The sequence below is a fragment of the Vombatus ursinus genome, unplaced genomic scaffold (assembly GCF_900497805.2).
Source record: "Vombatus ursinus unplaced genomic scaffold, bare-nosed wombat genome assembly UNPS02011916.1, whole genome shotgun sequence".
Lineage (NCBI taxonomy): Eukaryota > Metazoa > Chordata > Mammalia > Diprotodontia > Vombatidae > Vombatus > Vombatus ursinus.
The window spans coordinates 4,281,880-4,304,561 of record NW_020951694.1 but is presented as its reverse complement, the minus strand read 5'-3'; the positions used below and the strand labels follow the sequence as shown (position 1 = coordinate 4,304,561).

General features: G+C 37.3%; 1 protein-coding gene across 1 annotated transcript; it reads left to right on the top strand.

Moving 5' to 3' along the window:
* The first annotated feature begins 5,058 nt into the window (after positions 1-5,058).
* BTN1A1 (butyrophilin subfamily 1 member A1) lies at positions 5,059-22,111 on the top strand. Its single transcript, XM_027857256.1, has 7 exons — positions 5,059-5,194; positions 5,418-5,765; positions 16,734-17,015; positions 19,695-19,844; positions 20,532-20,552; positions 20,639-20,665; positions 21,423-22,111. Exons 1-7 carry the CDS (start codon positions 5,059-5,061, stop codon positions 22,109-22,111), a joined length of 1,653 nt encoding a protein of 550 aa, XP_027713057.1.
* The last annotated feature ends 571 nt before the right edge of the window (positions 22,112-22,682 follow it).

The window sequence follows — 22,682 nt, the reverse complement described above, 5'->3', positions numbered from 1 at the left end:
AATAACAAAAGTAACAAAAATTATATGATTTCATCAATAGATACAGAAAAGGCCTTTGACAAAATACAATATTCATTCCTAATAAAAACTTGGAAGCATAGTTTTAAATAGATTTTTCCTTAAAGCGTTAAGAAGCATCTTGCAAGCATTATCTGTAACAGGAATAAGTTAGAAATCTTCCCAATAAATCAGGAGTGAAACAAGAATGCCTATTATCACCAATATTATTCAATGTTGTACTAGAAATGCTAGCAATAGCAATAAGAAAAGAAAAAAGAAGATGAAGGAACAGAATGGGCAATGAGATAATAAAAAGATCTCTTTTTTTTGCAGATAATATGATGGTATACATGGAAAATCCTAGAGAATCAACTAAAAAGCTAGTTGAAACAATTATTTTAACAAAATAGCAGAACATAAAATAAACCCATGCAAATCATCAGCATTTCTATATATCACCAACAAAGCCCTGCAAGAAGAGATAATAAGAGATAGTTCATTTAAAATATTCATAAACAATATCAAATACCTGGGAGTATGCCTGCCAAGACAAATTCAGGAACTACATGAATATAATTATAAAACAATTTTTATTCAAATTTTGTATACAAAGTCAGAATCAAATAATTAGAGAAATATTAATTATTCATGAGTGGGCTGAAACAATATAATAAAAATGACAATTCTACCTAAATTAATCTACTTATTCAGTGCCATCCCAATTAAATTACCTCTCCCCCAAAAATATATATATATATATATGGAGAGAGAGAGAGACAAATAACAAAATTCATTTAGAAGAACAAAAGGTCAAGAATATTAAAGAAATTAATGAAAAAAAATGTAAAGGAAAGAAGTCTAGCAGTACCAGATCTTAAACTACATTATAAGTCAATAATTATCCAAACTATCTGGTACTGGCTTAGAAATAGAACAGTGTATAAGTGGAATAGAGTAGCTATACGATACATAGCAGTAAATGATCATAGTAATCTTGTGTTAGATAAATGTAAAAATTTAAACTTTTGGGATAAGAATTCACAATTTGGTAAAAATTGTTGGAAAAACCATAAAGCAGTCTGACAGACACTAGGTAGAGACCAGTATCATACACCTTTTATCATATATACATGACCTAGACATATAAAGAGATATAATAGTAAATTAGAAGAGCATGGAACATATTACCTATCAGATTTATGGATAAGAGAAAAATTTCTGAATAAACATGAGAGAGAGCATTGAGAGACATAAAATACATAATTTTAATTACATTAAATTAAAACCTTTTTTGTACAAATAAAACCAAAATAACCAAAATTAGAAGGCAGAAAACTGGGAGGAGATTACAGATAGTTTCTGAGATAAAGGCCTCCTATCTCAAATACAGAGAGAATTTTTGTCAAATTTACAAGAATATAAATCAGTCCCCAATTGATAAATGGTCAAAGGATATGAACAGGTAGTTTTCTGATGAAGCAACTAAAGCTATATATAGACTAGTGGTTCAGAATTACTGGAATGAGGAGGGGAGTGTTTGCTAAGCATTGAGGAATGAATTCAGACAATTTTTCATTATCCTATGCAGCTCAGATGAGTGGACAAGTGCTGAGATCTGAAGGAATGGTATTACTCCCTTTCCTGCAGGCAGAATACCATGCTGGAGACATGATGGAATGGACTTGCTCCTCTTTCCAGGAAAGAAAGAGTCTGGTGATTAATAAAATGGTATATACAATGGTGGCAGGAAACCTAGTACAATGGAATGGTATTTCTCAAGTGAGAAATCATAGTACTATAGATTTAAAGCTGAAAGGCACATTAAAGGTCATTGAATCCAATCCTCTAATCTTGTTTGTTTGGTTTTTTACAATGCATTATGGTTTTTGCACTTTTTTTTTTGGTGAGGCAATTGGGGTTAAGTGACTTGCTCAAGGTCACACAGCTAGTAAGTGTCATGCGTCTGAGGCCAAATTTGAACTCAGGTCCTCCTGACTCCAAGACTGGAGCTCTATCCACTGCACCACCTAGCTGCCCCATTTTTGTACTTTCTAAATTTATTTTTTCATTTAACAATATCTCCCTCCTACCTACCCTCTCATTGAAGAAAAGAAAATCAAATCCCTTGTAACAACTATGCATAACAAATAAGCAAAACAGATTTTAACACTGGCCATGTCCAAAATATGTATGTTTCATTATGTACCCTGAGTCTATCACTTTTCTGTCAGTAAGTGAAACTCCCTCATTTTACAGATTGAAAAAAATGAGGTCAAAATTGGCTAATAACTAGGTTAGGGTCACACAGCTAGCATCTGAGGCAGAGTTTAAACCCAAGTCTTCCTGACTCCAAAAATCCAATTTTTTATCCAATACACCACGATCTCAGAAGAAAATATCTAGAAGGAAAGAATGGTGAACAGTATCATATGATGAAAAGAAAAATGAAGACGAGGAAGGGCAGTGAAGGGAAGAGAAGCCATTAGATATTTTCATGGTGGTCACTGGTGACCTTTGCAAGAAGATTTTCAGAAGAGTGATGGGGAAGAAAGACTGGGTGATAACAAAATGGAGGCATGATTTTTCAGATATACAAGTGTAAATCTAATATACAAATTTTTCAAGAATTTCAGTCTTTTGAAATTTGAATCAAAGTTTCCCTTTCTCTCACTTACTAGACATATGACTGTGGGCAAATCACTTTGAACCTATTTCCTTATCTATCATGTCTGTGTCACTTAACTGTTGGGAGGATTGAATGAGGTAAAGTATGTAAAAGTGCTTTGAAGTTGTAATGCCATTATGCAAGCATAAAGTCTGTCAAATATGTGTGTATGTATGTAGGTACAGAGAGAGAGAGAGATGTATATATATATGTGTGTGTGTGTGTGTGTGTATGTATGTGTATGTATATGTATATATATGTATGTATGTTTATATTTGTGTGTATATATATATACACATATATCTAGATATAGATATTTGGTAAATAATTTTAAAATGCATTTGAGACCCAAGTCTGCCAGAACCATTTTAAAAAATAATTTACCATTAATCTAATATCCAAACATCTCTAGCTTAAGAAAAAAAAATATATTCAAACTGACAGTTTCTTCCGGCTCAATTGACTTTGCCCTTGGACTTGTCTCTCTACCTCAAAATGATTTGAATTATGATTTGAAATAACACTTATAGGAATCTTGAATATGGAAAAGATCAAATGTGTTAAAATATATTTCAGGGTTAATCTTCCAGAATAATAATCACTATTCAATTCCTTCATTGAGGAATTTTTTTTTTTAAGAACAGAAAGGATCTCCTCTCAATCCTTTCTGAATAGAGAAGAGACAAGATATAAACAAGACAAGAGATGAGTTTGGCTATTACATTTAATCCATTTCTTTAAGAAAGGACCTTTTGTCCTCAACTTATCAACCACTTTTCTAAGAGGGAAAAAGGCAAAAAGCTTTTTTTGTTGTTATTGTTCAGTCATATCTGACTCTTGGCGACCCCATTAGGGGTTTTCTCAGCAAAGGTACTGAAATAGTTTGTCATTTCCTTCTCCAGCTCATTTTACAGATGAAGAAACTGAGGTGAACAGGGTTAACTTATTACGCAGGGTTATATAGCTAGTAAATATCTAAGGCCAGATTTGAACTCAGGTCTCCATGACTCCAGGCCTGGTATTCTATCCACTGTACCTCATGGCTGCCCAAAAAGTTTTTAGACTAGAGAAATATTTATTGATTGATATTTCTAGTTGTACTGGAAACTAGAAAGGACTTTTAGTATGCTTTCATAGATTTTATTAAAGAATACCGCTTTAAAGTTCTAAGAGAGGGGTCTCAGCTATGAACTCTAATTCAATTCAAAGATTATTTCTTAAGCACCTATTGTGAGTAAGATACTACTGTGCTAAACACTGGTCACTATATAAGGTATTCAATTAATAGTTAACATCTTAAGTAGGAATAGCTACCAGCAAGCTAAGTATTGTTGTAGGGCATAGGATAAATCCCTAGGGGAAAGGATAGAGAGTAGTACCACCAACAGGGAAAAAAGGGACTCTAAAAAGCAAAGGAAATGGGAAAGCACCAAAGACTAACTTCCCCTCCTTAACAAATTTGTCTTGGGGCTGCTTTTCTTCCAAAGGCCTTCGTAGTACTATCTCCACCTTGCTTGCTGCCACCACTACTGAAGACTGATCATTTTCCTACTGAAATACAATTCAAAATCAACACATCAGGTTCTTTGTGTCTTGTTCTTTGTGGAGTACTTCCCCCTTCCTTTTCCTGATCATTTTTACCTTTTCACTCAGGGACCACAGCCACTTTTTCTTTTGGGACTCCAGTCAGGAGACTCCTCAGAGATTTCCTCCATGATCTACCAGGTCAGTATCTGTGTTTCTTCCATGCCCTTCAAATACTGAAAAACAAATGTCACTCCTTTGTCTCCTTCCACATAGCGCCCCACTTCAGGGAAGCATCCTCCCTCCTTTTGGCCATTATTCTTTCCCCTTCTCTTTCTTCTCCCCTAAGCTTGTCTCTTATGTTCTTTTATCCAGTACTTTTTTCTTTTATTCAGTTGTGTCTGACTCTTCATGACCACATTTGGCATGCTCATCTTGTTTCTTTCATTTTGTCTGCCAGCTTTTCTTTCAATATCACCCTCTTCTCCAATAGTGACATTTGATTGTCATCAATTTTCACAGTGATTTTTTCAAATATCTTCATTTTATAAATCCCCTCCCTTGTGTAACTCATTCTTTCTTCCCCCAAAAAACTTATGCAAATTTACTGGGGTTTTGTTTGGGTTTGGGGGGGTTGACACGTGTGATGTTTGACTTAATGAGGTCATTGCTGAGGCTGTGAACTAAGAAAGCATATTACAGGGAAGGGGGTGTGTGTGGATTGGAGTCTTCAGGTATAAATTGTGGAGCAATTATAAATGAAGAGAGAAAAGAGCTATTTGGAGAACCACCCTCAAAACCACAAAAATATTTACTCTAAATGTTTTGCTTTCTCCTGCCCTGGGCTCTCTATGGAGACATCTTCCTAAATGCATCTTCTAGGTTTCAGTCCCTGCCTGACCTGCACCTCTCTGCTGTCAGCAATGATGGTGGCTTTCCCAGTCTCCTCACAGCCCAGATATCTGATTTTCTTCTTCTTCCTCCAGTTGCCCATGTTGGACTCAGGTAAGATTTCCTTTTCCCTCTTGCTCTGTGGAGATTTCTCAAAAGAAAGAGACAACTCCACATTGGTTTCCAGTTTAAGTATATCTCTCCAAAGAGAAAAGTTAAAGAGTCCAAAACGCCTCAGGGACTTCCAAGGAATAATATGTGGTGATATATCGATGTATTATGTATTTCATCCCTCATACTTCCATTCTGAGTTCTATAATCTCTCTTTGTTGAACAGTTCAGTTCGATGTGATTGGGCCTGTTAAACCCATCCTGGTCATGGTTGGAGAAGACGTTGACTTACCCTGTCACCTCTCACCTAATATAAGTGCTGAGAGTATGGAGGTGAGGTGGTATAGAAATAAAATCTCTCCAGCTGTGTATGTGTATCAGAAAGAAAAGGATCAAAAAGGAGAGCAAATTAAGGAGTATCAAGGGAGAACGACATTTGTTCGAGACAATATCACTGAGGGGAATGTGGCTGTGACAATCCACAATGTCAGAGCTTCTGATGATGGACAATATCGCTGCTTTTTCAAAGACGACCAAATATATGAAGAAGCTATCATAGAGCTGAAGGTGGCAAGTGAGTCATTTCATTTTGTTCAATGACCTTTCCCCAGAGGGACCTAAAGGGTGTCCTTTTCATTTCCAAGGCTTAATCTGATTGTAAATTCTCAGATTTATATCCAGAATTACCTTTCAGTTCCAGGACATGTCACAATATTTCCTGCTCAAAAGTTAACCTGGATATTGAGCAAAGAAAATCTGGGAAAGAGAGCAGAGCAAGAAGAAGGGAGTCCAATGGAATGGGAAGGTCTAGAAGGTCTTTAATCTCATCCCATTACTTCTCAGTGAGAGAAAATTGCTCTGAAAATATTGTTCAAATAAGGCTCAATGTTTGTTTCATTGGTTTGTGTTTTCTGGCTCCAACAAAATCTGTGTCCAGAAACATGCACATGGCAAGTGAACCATGAAATGATGCAACTAATGTCAGGACTGAAGTAATGGGATGGTAATATAATGTAGAGAAGATAAGGATTAGGGAGAAATGAAAGCAGGAACCAGTAACACATTCCCCAGACTACAACTCAAAACTCAGAATGGAGGAAGGGTGTCATGAAGCCGGTTTAAAACTCTATCTTCTATTTTTTTTTTCAAAGTGATCTGTGTAAGGACCCTTTTGTAAAATTTGCAGGTTGTAAATAAAGCAACAGCCACAAAAATAAAATTTTAAAAATCACTTATCTATTGCTAGGTAATACGGTAGATAGAACACCAGACCTAGAGTCAGAAAGACCTAAGTTCAAATCTGGCCTCAGACATTTACTAGCTGTATTACTCTTTATTCCCTTTTCTACCTCAGTTTCCTCAACTGTAAGATGAGGATAATAATAGCATTTACCTCTCAGGGCTATTATAAGAATAACATGAAATAATGTTTATAAAGCACTTTAAAAAGTCCCTGGCACATAGTAAGCCCTTAATAAATCCTTATTCCCTCTCCTTTATATCTTCAAAAGTAAAGTAAATTATTATTGTTTTATCAATGGGCACAGAAAAGGATTAATTTTTTAACCACAAAAATACTTTAAGTGGCTTTTTATTCTTTATCCTCTTGGGCCATATGGGAGAAAATATGTAAGTCCAGGATCTAGCCTGTACTTTTCTAGCTAATCTGAAGTATTTTAAGGTCAAATTAAAGGTCTCCTCTTGATTGGCTTAGGGGAAAAAGAAGTTTACTAGGTTGGTTAATCCATCAAGGCTGCAAGAAATAATGAGCCCAAAGATTTTTCTGATGCTGAGCTAGAGAAGGAGGACAAATCATCAGATGTGTCTTTTGGTTGCAAGCTAAAATTTAGAGTGAAGTGATGAAACAAGTCATCACCCTGTGTTTATTAAGCACCTACTACATGCCAGGCACTGTGCTAAGTGTTAGGAATAAAAAAAAAAAGGCAAAAACAATTTCTGTTCTCAAGGAGCTCACAGTCTAAGGGGGTGGATAACATGCAAACACCTCCATACAAACAGGATATGTACAAGGCAAATTGGAAATCAATCAATAAACATTTATTAAGCCCCTAGTACATGCCAGGCACTGTGCTAAGTGCTGAGGATACCAAAAGAGGCACGATAGTTCCTGCCCTCAAGAAGTTTACAATCTAATAGGGGAGATAATATGTGAACAAATATATACAAATATATAATAATTAACAGAGAGCAAGCACTAGAATTATGAAGCATTGGGAAAGACTTCCTGTAAAAGATGGGATTTTAGTTGGGACCTAAAGTAAGCCAGGGAAATCAATAGGCAGAATTGAGGAGGGAGAGCATTCCAGGCATAGGAGACAGCCAGAGAAAATGCATACAGCCAAGAGATGGAGTATTCTTGAAACTGCCAGGAGGCCAGTGTCACTGGTTTGAAGAGTATAAGGTAGGGAGTATGGTACAAAAAGATTGGAAACGTAAGAGGGAGGCTAGGTTTTGAAGGACTTTGAATGCCAGGCAGACCATTTGCATTTGTTCCTGGAGGTGATAGGGAACGGCTGGAGTTTTTGTGTAGGGGAGTGAAGTGATCAGACCCGTGCTTTAGGAAAATCACTTTGGTGAATGAATGGATGATGGATTGGAAGCAGAGACTTAAGGCAGGCAGATCCACCAGCAAGCTATTGAAATAGTCCAGTTGTGAGGTAATGAAAACCTGCACTAGGGTGGTGGTAGTGTTAAAGGAGAGAAGGGGGCATATTTGGGAAATGTTGCAGAGGTGAAGTAGACAGACCTTGGCAATAGATTGGATGGGGACATGGGATGAGAGATGGTAAAGAATCTAGGATGACTCCTAGGTTGTGAGCCTGAGGGACTGGGAGAATGATGTTGCCCTCTACAGTAAGGGGGGAGGTAGGAGGTAGGGAAGGTTTAGGGGAAAAGATAATGAGTTCTGTTTTGGATCTGTTTAGTTTAAGATGTCTACTGGACATCCAGTCTAAGATATCTGAAAGGCAATTTGAGATGCAATATTGGAAGTAAACAGAGAGGCTGGGGCTCAAGATAGGTAGGTTTGAGATTCATAAACATAGAGATGATAATTAAATTCATTAGAGTTGATGATATCATTAAGTGAAATAATGTAGAGGGAGAAGGGCAGAACCCTAAGGGATATCTATGGTTAAAGGGCATGATCTGGGTGAGGAGTCAGCAAAGGAGACTAAGAAAGAGCAGTCAGATAGGTAGGAGGAGAACTAGAAGAAAGTGGTGTTCCAAACACCTAGAGAAAAGAGTTTCAAAGAGGAGACAGTGATCAACAAGATCAAAGTTTGCAGAAAGGTCAAGGAAAATGAGGATTTCTTAAATGGCCATTGGATTTGACTGCTAAGAGATCACTGGTAGCTTTGGAGAGAGCAGTTTCAGTGGAATGATAAGGTCAGGAGCTGTTAAGAAAAGAGTGAGGGGAGAAAAAGCAGAGACATCTATTGCAGATGCCCTTGTCAAGGAGTTTAGTTACATGGGACAATAATTAGTGGAGATGGAAGGATCAAGAGAGGGTTTTTTCAGGATGGGGAAAACATGGACATATTTGTAGGCAGTAGTGAGTGAGCCAGTAGAAAAGGAAGAGATTAAAATAAGTGATATGGTGGGGATGAGAGAGGAAACAATCTGATGGAGATGACAGATTGGAATGGGACCATTTGAATAGGTAGAGATACTAGCCTTGGTAAGGAATAAGGCTACTTCATCTGAGACAGGGGTGAAGGAGGAAATAGTAACAGAAGACATCTGAGTACTAGGTGATTAGGAAGAAGAGAAAGAGAGAACTCAATGTGATACCTCAATTTTTTTCTGCAAAATATGAGGCAAGGATCTCAGCTGAGAGGATGTGGGGTATGGCAAGTAATGGGAGGTTTGAAGAGGAATGAAAAGGTTTGGAAGAATCACTGTGAAAAGTGCAATACTGAATTGATAAGGAAGGTATTGTAATATTTGGGCAACAAGGTGGCACAACTGATAGAGTGCTGGGCCTTGAGTCAGAAAGACAAGTTCAAATCTGGTCTCAGACACTAGCTCTGTGATCCTAGGCAACTTACTTAATCCCATTTGCCTCAGTTTCCTCATCTGTAAAATGAGCTGGAGAAAAAAATGGCAAACCACTTCAGTATCTTTGCCAAGAAAATCCCAAACAGGGTCATGAAATAATTGAACAATAACAATGACCACAGTAGTATTGCCAAGCAGCTATGAGGACCCAGGTGAGGTTGTATGACAGAAATTTGTAGTGGACCCAGTCAGAATGATTGAATGATTTTCTTTACCTTTGTTCAGCAGTATGTTTGTAGGAGCAAAGGTGACAAATGGTAAAAAGTGATCTGAGGCTGAGACTTGGCAGAGTGTAATCAACAATATGAGAGAGGGCTAAGGATCCAAGACATGAGAAAAGTATAGAGTTGAACTAATTCATCAACGGGTCAAGATGGGGAAAAGAGGAGAGAGTAGCTAGTGCAAGGCAGATGACCAGAGGGAGAAATGAGAGGTCAAGGAACTGGAGGTCACAGTACAGATGCACAGTAGCATTTTGTAAGGGAAGGCAGAGGGAGAGGTGAAAAGTCAATAGATTATGGTCAGATGAGAGGATTTGGGATTTCATGGGGCATTTTGCAGCTTATACACCAACATCAGTTGGACAAAATGGAGGGAGCACGGAGGGAGTAAGTTTGTAGATGGTGGCAAAATCAAAAGTATAACCATCTTTGTGAGTGGCTGAAGTGGAAAGTGAATAGGTTGAAGAAATGAATGGTAAGGGAGTTTAAGGGAGAGTCAACGTGTATGTCGAAATCTAATACGAGATCATCTCAGGATGATGGCACTAGCATTAAGGGGAATTGGGAAAGGCTTCTTCTTGCAGAAAATGGAATTTTAGCTGAAACTTGAAGGAAGCCAGAAGGTGGAGATGAGGAAAGAGAGAATTTTGTGGATAGAGGCTAGCCATTGAAAAAACTGGTGAGAAAAGTTATGTATTATTTCTTTTTGAATTGCTTTGAAATCCACTTTAAAATGGAGTATGAATTTAATTCATCATAAAAAGCCTACTCTCTTACCTCATCATGGCAGGAAACTGATTTTGGATTCTTAAAGGCTTTGCTAGAAGGCATGCTTTGCAAGTTCTACCATGTTTATAAAGGGTTCAAGTATAGCTCTGAGAATAGATTAAATCTATTTCCAAATACCAGCCCAGCTAATTAACATCACAAGTAGATTGACCACATAGTAATGAAATAATTTGACTACAGCAATCCATGAAACAGGAAAAATAAAAAATGACCCTAAGTCTTGCATGTCTCCCTTTACTTCTACAGGAAGTAGTGGCAAGGAAGTGGGAAAGGGGGCAGAGAGTACCTGTTCAAGACTGTCTGTAAGAATCACAATTTTTAGATTATAAACAAACCTTAACATGATTATTGGTACTCAATGTGAGGTTCTTATCTAAAAATCAACCAGTAGGTTAGTGGTAGAGTTGCTGAATCAGAACAATCTCAATAATCTTGCTATAAACAAAACCAGAAGAAAGAAGGGAGTTGCAACTAAATGGAAAGATGTCTCACAAGTACTCCTGGGGAAGTTAAAGAAAGGTATTGACAGAGGGAGTTTTATCATCCTAAAGCTACAAGAAATATTATTTCATGGGGCATTTTGCAGCTTATACACCAACATCAGTTGGACAAAATGGTAGCTAAATTCTACGTGAAATTTAATAAGACCTGGGAGAAAATTTTTATAGCTTCTCAGATAAAGGTTTCATATCTCAAATATATAAAGCACTTTGTCAAATTTATAAGAATATGAGTCATTCCCCAATTGATAAATGGCCAAAGGAATCGAACAGGCAGATTTTTGATGAAGAAAATAAAACTATAAAAAAACTATATAAAAATGCTCTAAATCACTGTCAATTAGAGAAATGCAAATTAAAACAACTTTAAGATACCATCTTACACCTATTAGATTTGCTAAAATGATAGAAGGGGAAAGTGACAAATGTTGGAGGGGATATGGAAAAATTGGGACACTAATTCACTGTTGGTGGAACTGTGAACTGATCCAATCAATTTGGAGAATAATATGGAATTATACCCAAAGAAATATAAAACTGTGTATACTTTTTGACCCAGCAATCCCACTATTAGGTCTGTTTCCCAAAGGGATTAGGGATAAAGGAAAAGAACCTATATGTTCTAAAATATTTATGGCAACTCTATTTGTGGTGGTGAAGAACTAGAAATTGTAGGGATGCCTATCAATTAAGGAATGGTTAAACAAATTGTGACATATGACTGTGATGAAACACTATTGCGCTATAAAAAATGATGAGCAGGTTGATTTTAGAAAAAGAAACATGGAAAGACTTGCATGAAATACTGAAAAGTGAAATGAGCAGAACAAAGAGAACATTGTACACAGTAACAGCATTATTGTTCTAAGAACAACTTTAAACAACTAAGTCATTTTGAGTATTATAAATTCTCAGATCAACTACAAAGACCTGTGAAGAAAGATGCTATCTACATGCTGAGGAAGAACTGATAAATAGAAGTATGTATAGTATGATTTTACATATATACATACATATTTGTGTGTGTGTATGTATATATATATATATATATATATATATATACACATGTTTATTTATATATATATTAATGTCTAATGGTAGTCTTCTCCAGAGTGGGATGGGGAGGGAGGAAGAAAAAAAGTCCAGACTCTGGGGAAGTCACTTAACCCCAATTGCCTCATCAAAAAAAAAAAAAAAAAGCCCACAGCAAAGAAAAGAAAACTTAGAAGGAAGCACAAAAAAGCAGTGTAACTTTGAAAACAATGTCTAGCATGTATTACATAATTTTTTAAGTAAACAGTGTTAAATGGGGGAAAAGAGAAATTTAATAATACCTTCTAAGTTAAATCAATATATATCAGATATATGCAAAGAAAAAGTGGGAACAAATGAGGACAGGGAGAAATATATATGGAAATTTACAGTTCAAGAGAAAGAAATTATAGGATAAAAACTTGTATATTATACAAGGCCTCATGCCTCTTTATCATGTACACTGTCTTCAAAAAAAAGAAGTAGTAATTGTTGGGTATGGTGAACATCAAACAATATCACAAGGAATGAAACTAACTGTAATTTAATAGACAGGAAAAGATTTATTATGGACATGGGAATAATCACTGTTCATGCACAGTCCATCAACCTTTCAGTTATCAAACAAATCAGAATTTACAATAAACAAGAAGCAAGAAAAGTAATGAGAAAAAGAAATAGTAAAAAATTAATAATGTTTAGCCTTAAATTATTTAAACAATCTATAGAAAATAAAAAATGAGAAATGGAAAACAAAATTTATACCAATACCAACTATAATAATTTTATTCTAAAGTTACCAACCAAAATTAATTGCTGCAACAAGAAGACCAAAAGAGGACAGAAAGCCCCTTAGTTGGGAAATATTTTACCTGTTTGCCGAATAGAGAGACATTTGACAAAGGCAACACCAGATTAGAATATACATTTGTCTATTAAATCTCACAAAGAAGACTAATGGATGATTTATGAGCAGTATCGTCTCAAAAAAATTGAGAGAAGCAGTGGAGGCTAGGGGTGGGAGGGAGGCAAACCCAATTTAAAGAAAGTTAGCAAGATATCCAACCAATCAAAGTCAATCCAAGCACATTCAAGGATGAAAACCTAGAAAGGAAGACAAACTGTCTTCTCCATCAAGGGTAGCAGGACCACCATACTGGTATCCTAACATCCTAGTCCCTGAGGGGTTTACAGAAGAAATAGAAATAACATTAAAGAGAACAAAGATGAGAACAGCACCCAGTTTGGATTAAGTACATAGAGAGGGTATCTCTATCAAAAGCAATACAATTTTGTAGGTAGAGGGGGACTTTTTCAAAGGAGGAAAAGATACTTAAAGTATGAAAAACAATCTTAGAATGTGATACATATAGAGATATATTTATTTATTTGAGAAAACATCAACTACCAACTTACATGCTTACTCTCCCAGCTAAACAAAATCTTTATGAGGGTCATCTATACATAAATTCAATGAGGACAGAACAATCAGGATTTGCAAATGATATTCAGCAATGGACCACATCTTTACCATCTAAAATTGATTAAAAGATGCATAAAATATAAGATCCCATTGTGCTTATTATATATTGACTGCAAAAAAAGCCTTCAACTTAGTAGGAAAAGTATACTCCCTTTATAGGTTCTTTTACAACAAGGGATATTCCATCCATATATCAAGACCATTCAATATTTCTTGGAACAACAGATAACCTCGTTCAACTACTGTCATACAATAAACATAAGTTGAGGAATAAAACAGGGAAATTTTTGCTCACCAAAAGTATTCATCACTTGAATAGAGGAGATCCAGAATAGAATCTAGGTTGAGGAAGGAGTCCCTATGGATGGAAAGGTACTCCACATGCTCCAGTTTGTGGGGGACATTGTATTGATTGCATAAACCTCCAGGACACTGCAGAGCCTCCTGGAAGAGATCTGTAATGTCCAAAGGAGGTTGGACAATCTATTCACACAGGAAAAACCAAATACATGATGAATTTCTAGCACCCAGATTTCAAAATACATCTGAATGAACATCTACTGGTATCTGGGACAAACAGCAGAGATGGACAATGAGTTAGGCCCAGAGTTAAAAAGAGAGAGGACCTGGATTGTTTCTGGAAAATTGTAAAGCACTTTTACCAGTCCCAAGCTTCCCATAACAGAAAAGGCACATCTTTTCAATGGAGATTACACCAGTGTTGCTATATGGTAATGAGACCTGGAAGACCTTTGAAGAACAGGATTGCACAGAGAGAAATGGAAAGGCACATGGTAGGTGTGAGCAATCTGTGACATATGAAGAACTCTGAAGAACAAAAGCAATTAATGTCAACAAAGGATTGTATCACAGAAAGGGAAGATGGACTGGTCACAGAGCAAGAGCAAGGGATTACAGGTGGATGACCAGAGGGTTCCACTGGCACCCCAAAAATCTCAGATGAGAATAAAGAAGATTTCAATTATGTTAGGTAGATCTCCCATGGTGAACTTCTGGCAATGGACATGGACAAGAGTCCCACAGGATTGGCAAACATGCATCAGTCTGGATCTGCATCATTGGAGGGAACTCCAAATTGATGAAATCATAGATCCATTTGAATATTTGACTATTAAGGAATCTGGATATTACGTGCAGGAAGATTATTTCTATTTCCGAGGATGCCCTGGGAGGGGAGTAGATATCACTTCACGAGACCCATGATGGACAAATGACAAGCTCCATTTGCTTGTGAGTCAGTTAATAAGTATTTATTAAGCGCCTACTTTATGCCAGGCACTGTGAGAAGCACTGGGGATACACAGAGAGGTAAAAGACAGTCCCTGTTCTTGAGGAGCTCACAATCTAAGAGAGGAGACAACATGCAAATAGCTATGTACAAACAAGTTATGTACAGGATAAATTGGAAATAATCAACTGAAGGAAGATACTAGAATCAAGAGAGATTAGGAAAGGCTTTCTGTAGATGGTGCAATTTTAGCTAGGACTTGAAGGAAGAAGCTAAGGAAATCAAGAGGCAGAGATGAGGAGAGAAAGCATCCCATGCACAAAGAACAGCCAATAAAAATGATCAGAATCAGGGAAGTGTCTTGCTCAAAGAACAGCAAGGAAGCCATTGTCACAGTATTGAAGGAATAGAAAGATGGAAGGAGGTGTAAAAAGACTGGAAAGGTTGGGGAGGGGCAGGTTATGAAGAGCTTTGAACTCCAAATAAAAGACTTTATATTTGAACTTAGAGGTGATATGGAGCCATGGGAATTTATTGCCTTAAGAGGTGGGTGAGGTGATTACATGGTCAGACCCGTGCTTTGGGAAAATCACTTTGACAGCTGAGTAGAGGACTGATTTGAGTTGGAAGAGACTTGTGGCAGGTAGACCACACAGCCCCCTATTGCAACAGTCTAGGTATGACTGGCAGGTGATACTAGGGCGGTAGTAGTGTCAGAGAAGAGAAGAAAGTATATATGAGAGATATTACAAAGTTAAGATTGCCAGAACTTGGCATTGGATTATGACTGAATATGGGGCAGTGAGAGACAGTCAAAGATGACACCTAGCTTTCAAGCCTAGGTACCTCAGATAATGGTAGTATACTTGACAGTAATAAGGAAGTCAGATAGAAGGAGAGATTGGTGATAAATGTAATTAGTTTACTTTTTGGTATGCTGAGTTTAGGATATCTATGGGATATCTAGTTTAAGAAGTCTATTAGGCATTTGGAGATTTAGGTCTGGGGATTAGGAGAGAAATTAGAGCTGAAAATGTAGATTTTAAAATTATCAGCATAGAGATAATAATTGAATCCATAGGAGCTAATGAGATCACCAAGTAAAGTACTATAGAGAAAGAAGTGGACCCAGGACAAACCCTTGTGGACATTTTATTTTCAGATTGTCTCTTCCTGGGTTTCTACCTTCCTATTTTATTTCAAGGATTTCTTCCTTTATCTTCTACTTGGTTGTTCTATTTCAGTTCTGCTCTATGGAGAAAAAGAGAAAGAACCTCTGTGACATTATGATTTTAGGTTTGCAGATTCAATGTTTGAGAGGTTTACTCATTTAAAATGTAATTCTACCACTGAAATATGCTATCATGACTTGATGATTTCTCACCTGTATGATCAAAACTAAAAGGAGAAAGAAATAATATTCTTTTCTAAAAACCCTATCCATTCCTCAAGGACCAGATCAAATCCTGTTGCTGCCTTGAAGTGTTACCTGGCTGTTCCCACCCACATTAATTTCTTTCTATCTCTGACCTCAAATGCATTTATAGTCAGCATCAACTCAGTTTAGCATTTAGTTATTCTCTAGTTGTTTCATGCGTATTATACTTTTTCCCCCAATTCATCTCTAAGTTACCTAAGGCCAGAGACTTTGCCTTAAATGTTTCTTATGCCTTACATAGCACTGGACTAGCAGGTATTTAATAGCAGTTTGATTGATTCTCCACTGTAACCCCAGTACTAGACCAGTAGAAATGAGGAGAGAATAATAAATAAAAGAGGGAGCACTTTCCATCCCTTGAGGTACTAACAGCCTAAGGTAGACGACAGTGATAAGGGGTAGGAGTAATGAATGGGTTAGAATATTAGGAGCTGGCCAAAGACCCATAGCAATGGGTATACTAGAACAAAAATCTCCTGAGAAAAGGAAGTCTACTCAATTCCCTAGAGCAGTATCATGTATATATATGTATATGTATATGAATGTGTACATGTGTGTATATTTGTGGGTATACTATATATGTGGGTGCATATGTATACACATACCTATGTATTTATACATATGTGTATTTATGGCTAGCATATGTCACTAGACTTGCCATTCTAAGGGTTCCCTTCCTCCCTTCCTCTCTTCCGCCCCTCACCCCCAATGGATCTACTAAAGGATTCAGAAGGATTTTTCTCTCTCCAGGTCTAGGCTCTGATCCTCACATTCATATGGAAGCTTATGGAGATGAAGGCATCCTCCTAGAATGCACATCAGTCGGATGGTACCCAGTGCCCCAGGTGCTATGGAAAGATCTAAGGGGAGAGATATTACCACTTTTGTCAGTGTCCCAGACGCTTAATGGAGATGGCCTGATTACAGTAGAAGCCTCTGCGGTTGTCAGAGACCATTCTGTGGGGAGTGCATCCTGTTCCATTCAAAACCCTCTCCTCAATCTGGAGAAGGTGGTAAGGATTTCCATTCCAGGTTAGTCCTTCCCTAAGCTCCATTTATGCTGAGTTGCTAAAACAAAATTCTTTAACTGGAAACCACCGCTTGTGAGGCATTCCTGACTAAAGAAATGGAAACTTAGCCTTCCCTTTACTCCACTGCAGAGTTAGCATCTTGAGTATCACAACTGTGAAGATTTCTTAGCACACAAAATTATTCATAAAGTAGATAATCCAATTATGTTCAGATTAAGAAATCATTACAAAATAGAGATCTTCTAGTATTGCAGACAATACCTCTTTCCAAAGACAAACCCCTTTCTAGTGACACTCTTCTTCACATAGGTATCCTTCACCTCGGCCACCTAAGATGTTCGTTGTTACTTTGCTCTCGCGTTTGGTTCAAGCTAAATGCATCCCTACGCTTGTTTGACCACCAAGGGAAGATATTCTTACTACTTCTATGCAGCCTGTCTGTGGTTCATGCAAAAGAGAATTCCAGGCCTCATTCACCACTGTCTTTGAATTGTACAGCTCTTCTGGCCAGCCAACTTCCATAAAATGTCTCCTATACTTCTGTTCCTTTTGCTTTCTAACTCCTGTGACTTCTATGCCTTAATTTCATAAAATTAAAGAATCTTAGAGCTAGAAGGGACTTCAGAGGCCATCTAATGTAACCTATACCTGAAGATAGAAACTCTCTACAACATATCCCATAAATGGTTTTTGCTTGGAGACTTCTAATAAGGAAGAACCTGCTACTTCTCAAGGAAATCTATTCCACTTTTGAATAGCTATAATTACTAGGAAATGTCTTAAGTTTTAATTTGCCATTTTGTAACTACTACACTTTGATTCTAGTTCTTCCCTCTGGTGACCAGCAGAACCAATTCAATTCTCTTTCTACTTAATATCACTTAAAATATTTGAAGACAACTACTATTTCCCCCAAAACTTTCTCTTCTGTAGAAAATGAGCATTCTAAGTTCTTCGACTCAATCTTAATATGACGTGATGTCAAGGCCATCAAGATTATCTTTATTACCCTCCTCTGAAAATTCTCCAGCTTATCAATACCCTTCCTGAAATGTGGCACCCCAAAATAAACACAATACTTGAGATGTGATATGATTGGGATAGAGAAATGAGTCATTATCATCTCCTTATTCTTTGTCACTAGGCCTTTTATTGTAAGACAAAATTAGCTTGAAAAAATATTGTTCCTTTGGTCCTTCATCCCCACTTCAGACAGGCTCCCTTTGGCACCAAAGGAGACTTTAGGAAAATGAAGGTATTGACCCCTGTGTGACTGCCTATCTGGAGTTTTGTTTTAGTTTTGTTGGCTGTTTCTTTTTTTTTCTCAGACAGAGAAAACTTCAATAGACTAATTGTTTCGCTTTGGGGCAGGGCACTTTATTGCCCTGCCTTCTATGTCTGGTGAATTTGAGTACGAACGTTAATATGAAAATGAATGCAGAAAAAATGTGCATGTAAAACTCAGTACATATGGTTTCTAAAACCAAAAGAACTTTTTCAAAATAAGGTCAGTTACTACCATCTGGCACTATCATGAGTTTTCCAAAAACAGGTAGAGACCCAGTTTTACAGTTCTTCAGAGGTTCTATGTCACTTACTACACACATGTCCTGGAAAGACAGGAAACAAGTCGGGTCAAAAAATATCAACCGTCACTACTCATCCTCTTACTCTTGACCTTTTCTTAATGAAAATGCTGTAACAGCACCTGTGAAATCACATTATCATTTCTTGGAAAGCAAGTTGCTGCTTCCTCAGAAAAAGCTTCAAATCTATTATTTAGCCTCAAGTGATTGATATTGTTTCTCAGTCTACTCAGTATCACATTTTTCCACTCTCCAACATTATGAGAGTCAGAATTTCTCCTTGCCTTTTTCCTTCTTTCATTTTCATGTTACAGATCTTCCATTTTAAAGGAAAATTTCATTCTTTCTGATAAATTGGAAAGTGAAGTATCATTGTTCATGTCCTTTTATCTTCTCTTTTATGAGGGAGACCAGCTCCCATTAGACTATAAATAAAAGTTACTTGGCAGTGGAAGAAATATAAGCATCACATTATCTATCCAGGTCTCTGCAAATTCTTCCTATACTCTATATTTGCTAGAAGTAAATTTCTCAGTTTATTTTATGGACTTGATAGTAGCTTCCTCTTGAGACCTAGTATTGTGAACTGCTTCTGAGGGTTTTCATCCTTATGAGTTGTCACCCTCCCCATTGTAGCCCCCACCTGACAACCATCTCATACCCTTCTTTGGGGCCTTTTCCCACTGAAGTCAGAAGTAGATTGACCTCTCCTTTGAGAGGACTTGAGAAGTTGAGGGAAGATGAAGAGGACTCAAGCAGAAGGAAAAGGAAGTTAATAAGAGAAAGTAAGTAGACAAATGGATAAGACAAGGTAAGAAGTTCACAAGACAAGGGGAGAGAGGTATGGTTGTCTCTGGATAGATAAAGACAGGGTAATAATGATTGTTGCCATCAATGGACCAGAGAATTGTAATGAGACACAAGTAGGAGCCTTGAAGAGAAAAGAACAATACAACAGATACCTCTGAGATCAATCCTCTGCTATTTGCCCACCACCGCTACCATTATTTTGACCAACCCGTTTGCCTCAAGGAAGTTGAATTTTCCTGGTGTTCTTTATGTTACTTATATAACTCTCTGGAATCTTGTTTCAGGTCCCTTCTTCTCAAAGTTATCTCCTTGGATGATGTCTATGGCTGTGATTCTTACTGCTCTTGGACTTCTTACTATTGGGGCTATATTTTTCATCTGGAAACTACATAGAAACAAAAACAGAGAAAAAGATAATAAATCCTTCAACAAAGGTAGAGAAATCATAAATAGAGTATACAAAGATTAGAAAAAGAGAGAAGTTAGAAGAAGTAACCTCAATTCACTTAATCAGATATACCAAGTAGTTTCTAAGGCCCTAGGAAAGGAGTTATAAAACCAAGACACTTTCACCCTTATTAAGCTTACCTTATAATAACCTTAATAAGCTTACCTTGGGCTCAATATGTGAGTTTTTTCAAAAGTAGATATATGGTTGGGGGTTTAATAATTAAATACATAAAACCCAATGTATCTATCTTTCCTCCTCCCACCCTAAAACATTTCCCTCAATTACCTAAATCATCAGTCTTTTTTGTAATGGAAAGATCAGTGGGTTTAGAACCAAAAAATGTGGGTTTTAATCTTAGCTCTTCTACTTCTTACCTGTGTGACCTTGGGAATTCACTTAATCTTTTTGGGCCTACTATTTATCTGTAAAATTCTACAGATAAATAGTAGGCCCAAAAAGGAATTAGACTAGATGAAGCCCAAGGTCCATTGCAGCTCTGAATGTTTGGCCATGAACCAACAGGAACTTCCTGAATATTACAAAGAAAATAAAAATGTTCCTCATTCTTGATTTGTTAATCATTCTTCAATAATAGGTATCCACAGAAAAAAGACAATCTTCCATTGTATATTTGACTATAGTTAATCATTTATTTTTGTTCTTTTTTCAGAGAAACTCCAGGAAGAACTAAGTAAGTCTTTTTTTCTCACTGTTCTATTTACAATTGTGTTCATTTCTTCTATACCATGGAAATGACATCTTTCTATTTCATTACAGAATGGAAAAAGGCTCAGTTACATGCAGGTAAGTGGTCCTGATCTCATTTCTGACTCTGGAATGCAACTTATCCCCAATATTCTAGAGCCCTAAGATTTCTGTAGCTAATAGAGGTAATAAATACAGTCAGGAAAACCTTGGTTTGAATCCTGCCTCAGATACTTACCCACCATATGGCCCTGGACAAGTCATTTAACCTCTTTCTCAATTTCTTTAGCTATAAGATGAGGGGATTTACCATTCCTGGCTCTACATCTGTGATTCTATAATTTAGGATGTTGTGAATGATTTCTATGTACTTTTTGATGAAAAAGAAAGAATTGGTCAGGCAGAAATTCAGGAAGAAATGGAGTGAAGTTGTAGAAAGCAACCTCTCCACAAAAGGAATCATAAGATCAGGGACACTTTCTCTTCTTGTATTTCCACTTCCCATGGAACTGAGGAGGTAGATTCCAGTCAGATTAAGAAATATGGCTAGGTTTAGTTATTTCTAAGACAAAGATGTGATGCAAGACCTTTAAAACTTCCCCAAAACAATAAATTTACCAGATACCTTCACTTAGCCTAAATAGTCCTCATTAAAACCAACATTTTTTGGGGTGCTTTGTACTCCTCCCCTCCAGATGAGCTTTGAAGAGTCAAGCCTAAGGGAAACTTTTGGGGACAGATAGAATGGAATTTCTTCTTCCTGGGGAGTCTTATGAACTTCTTATTCTCCTTCTCTGAGTACAGAGAAATGAACTCTCTAGTGCCTACATTCACTGACCTCTGACTTTCTCTGCAGTTGATGTAACTCTGGATCCAGACACAGCTCATCCCCATCTTTTCCTGTATGAGGGTTTGAAATCCATCAGGTTGGAAGACACACGACAGAAGCTGCCTGACAAACCAGAGAGATTTGATTCTTGGCCTTGTGTACTAGGCCGAGAAGGCTTCACCTCAGGGAAACACTACTGGGAAGTAGAAGTAGGAGATAGAACTGATTGGGCTATAGGAGTTTGTAAGGAAAATGTGACAAAGAAAGGATTTGATCCCATGAACCCAGAGAATGGGTTTTGGGCTGTAGAGTTGTATGGAAATGGATATTGGGCTCTTACTCCACTCCGGACCCCCCTTCCTCTAACAGGGCCTCCTCGTTGTATAGGGGTGTTTTTGGATTATGAATCTGGACACATCTCCTTCTATGACATAACTAATGGATCACACATCTACACTTTCCCCCAAGCTTCCTTTTCTGGGACTCTCCGGCCTTTCTTCTGCCTTTGGTCTTGTGGTAAAAAGCCCCTTACAATCTGTCCAATATTTAATGGGCCTGATGAAGTCACTGTCATTGCTAATGCCCCTGTCCCTTCTAAGGAGAACCTAGTGGCCCCCACAAGTGAAAGATCCACTCCTGGGGATGCAGATATTCTCCAAAGGTCTAATTCTAAATTGTTCCCAATCCAACCCAATAATGGGGCCCTGGATCATTAGGAATCCTTCTGTCTTCCCTTCCATTTTCACTCTTCCTCTCTTAGGTCTATAGCTGCCTACATTATCTGGCTTATCTGTTGCTATCCATGGGCAGTGAAGAGATGTGGGGAAACTATATTGCTTATTCCACAAAGGGTTACCTAGATAGGGAGAGGAACTTAAAGGAGGCAAAACTTAGAATTGTTTTTGTAGTAGTAGCTAGGGTGAGGATCTTTCTAACCTATTGCTGCTGTATCAGCTGGGTATTGATAAAGGAGAGTCGAGGGAATGGGTCAGGTAAGATTATGTAAGAGAGATAAAGCAGAGCATTCTTAGTGATGTGAATAGGGGAGCTGTGAAGGACCAGGACTTAAAAGAGCAAAGAGACCAAATGCTACTTAGGGAGTGCTAGAAAAAGAAAGGTCACAAATTAACAAGTTGAGTTCAGAGAGAGATGCTTGGAGCAAGAGTAAGAAAACTGAAAAGGACATAAAGGTAGATGAAGAAAGAAATACACAGTGAAAGCTGTAACGGGGAAAAATAGGCACCCTCAGTGGCAACACCATCAGTAATTTCCTTCCTTTGAGATTTC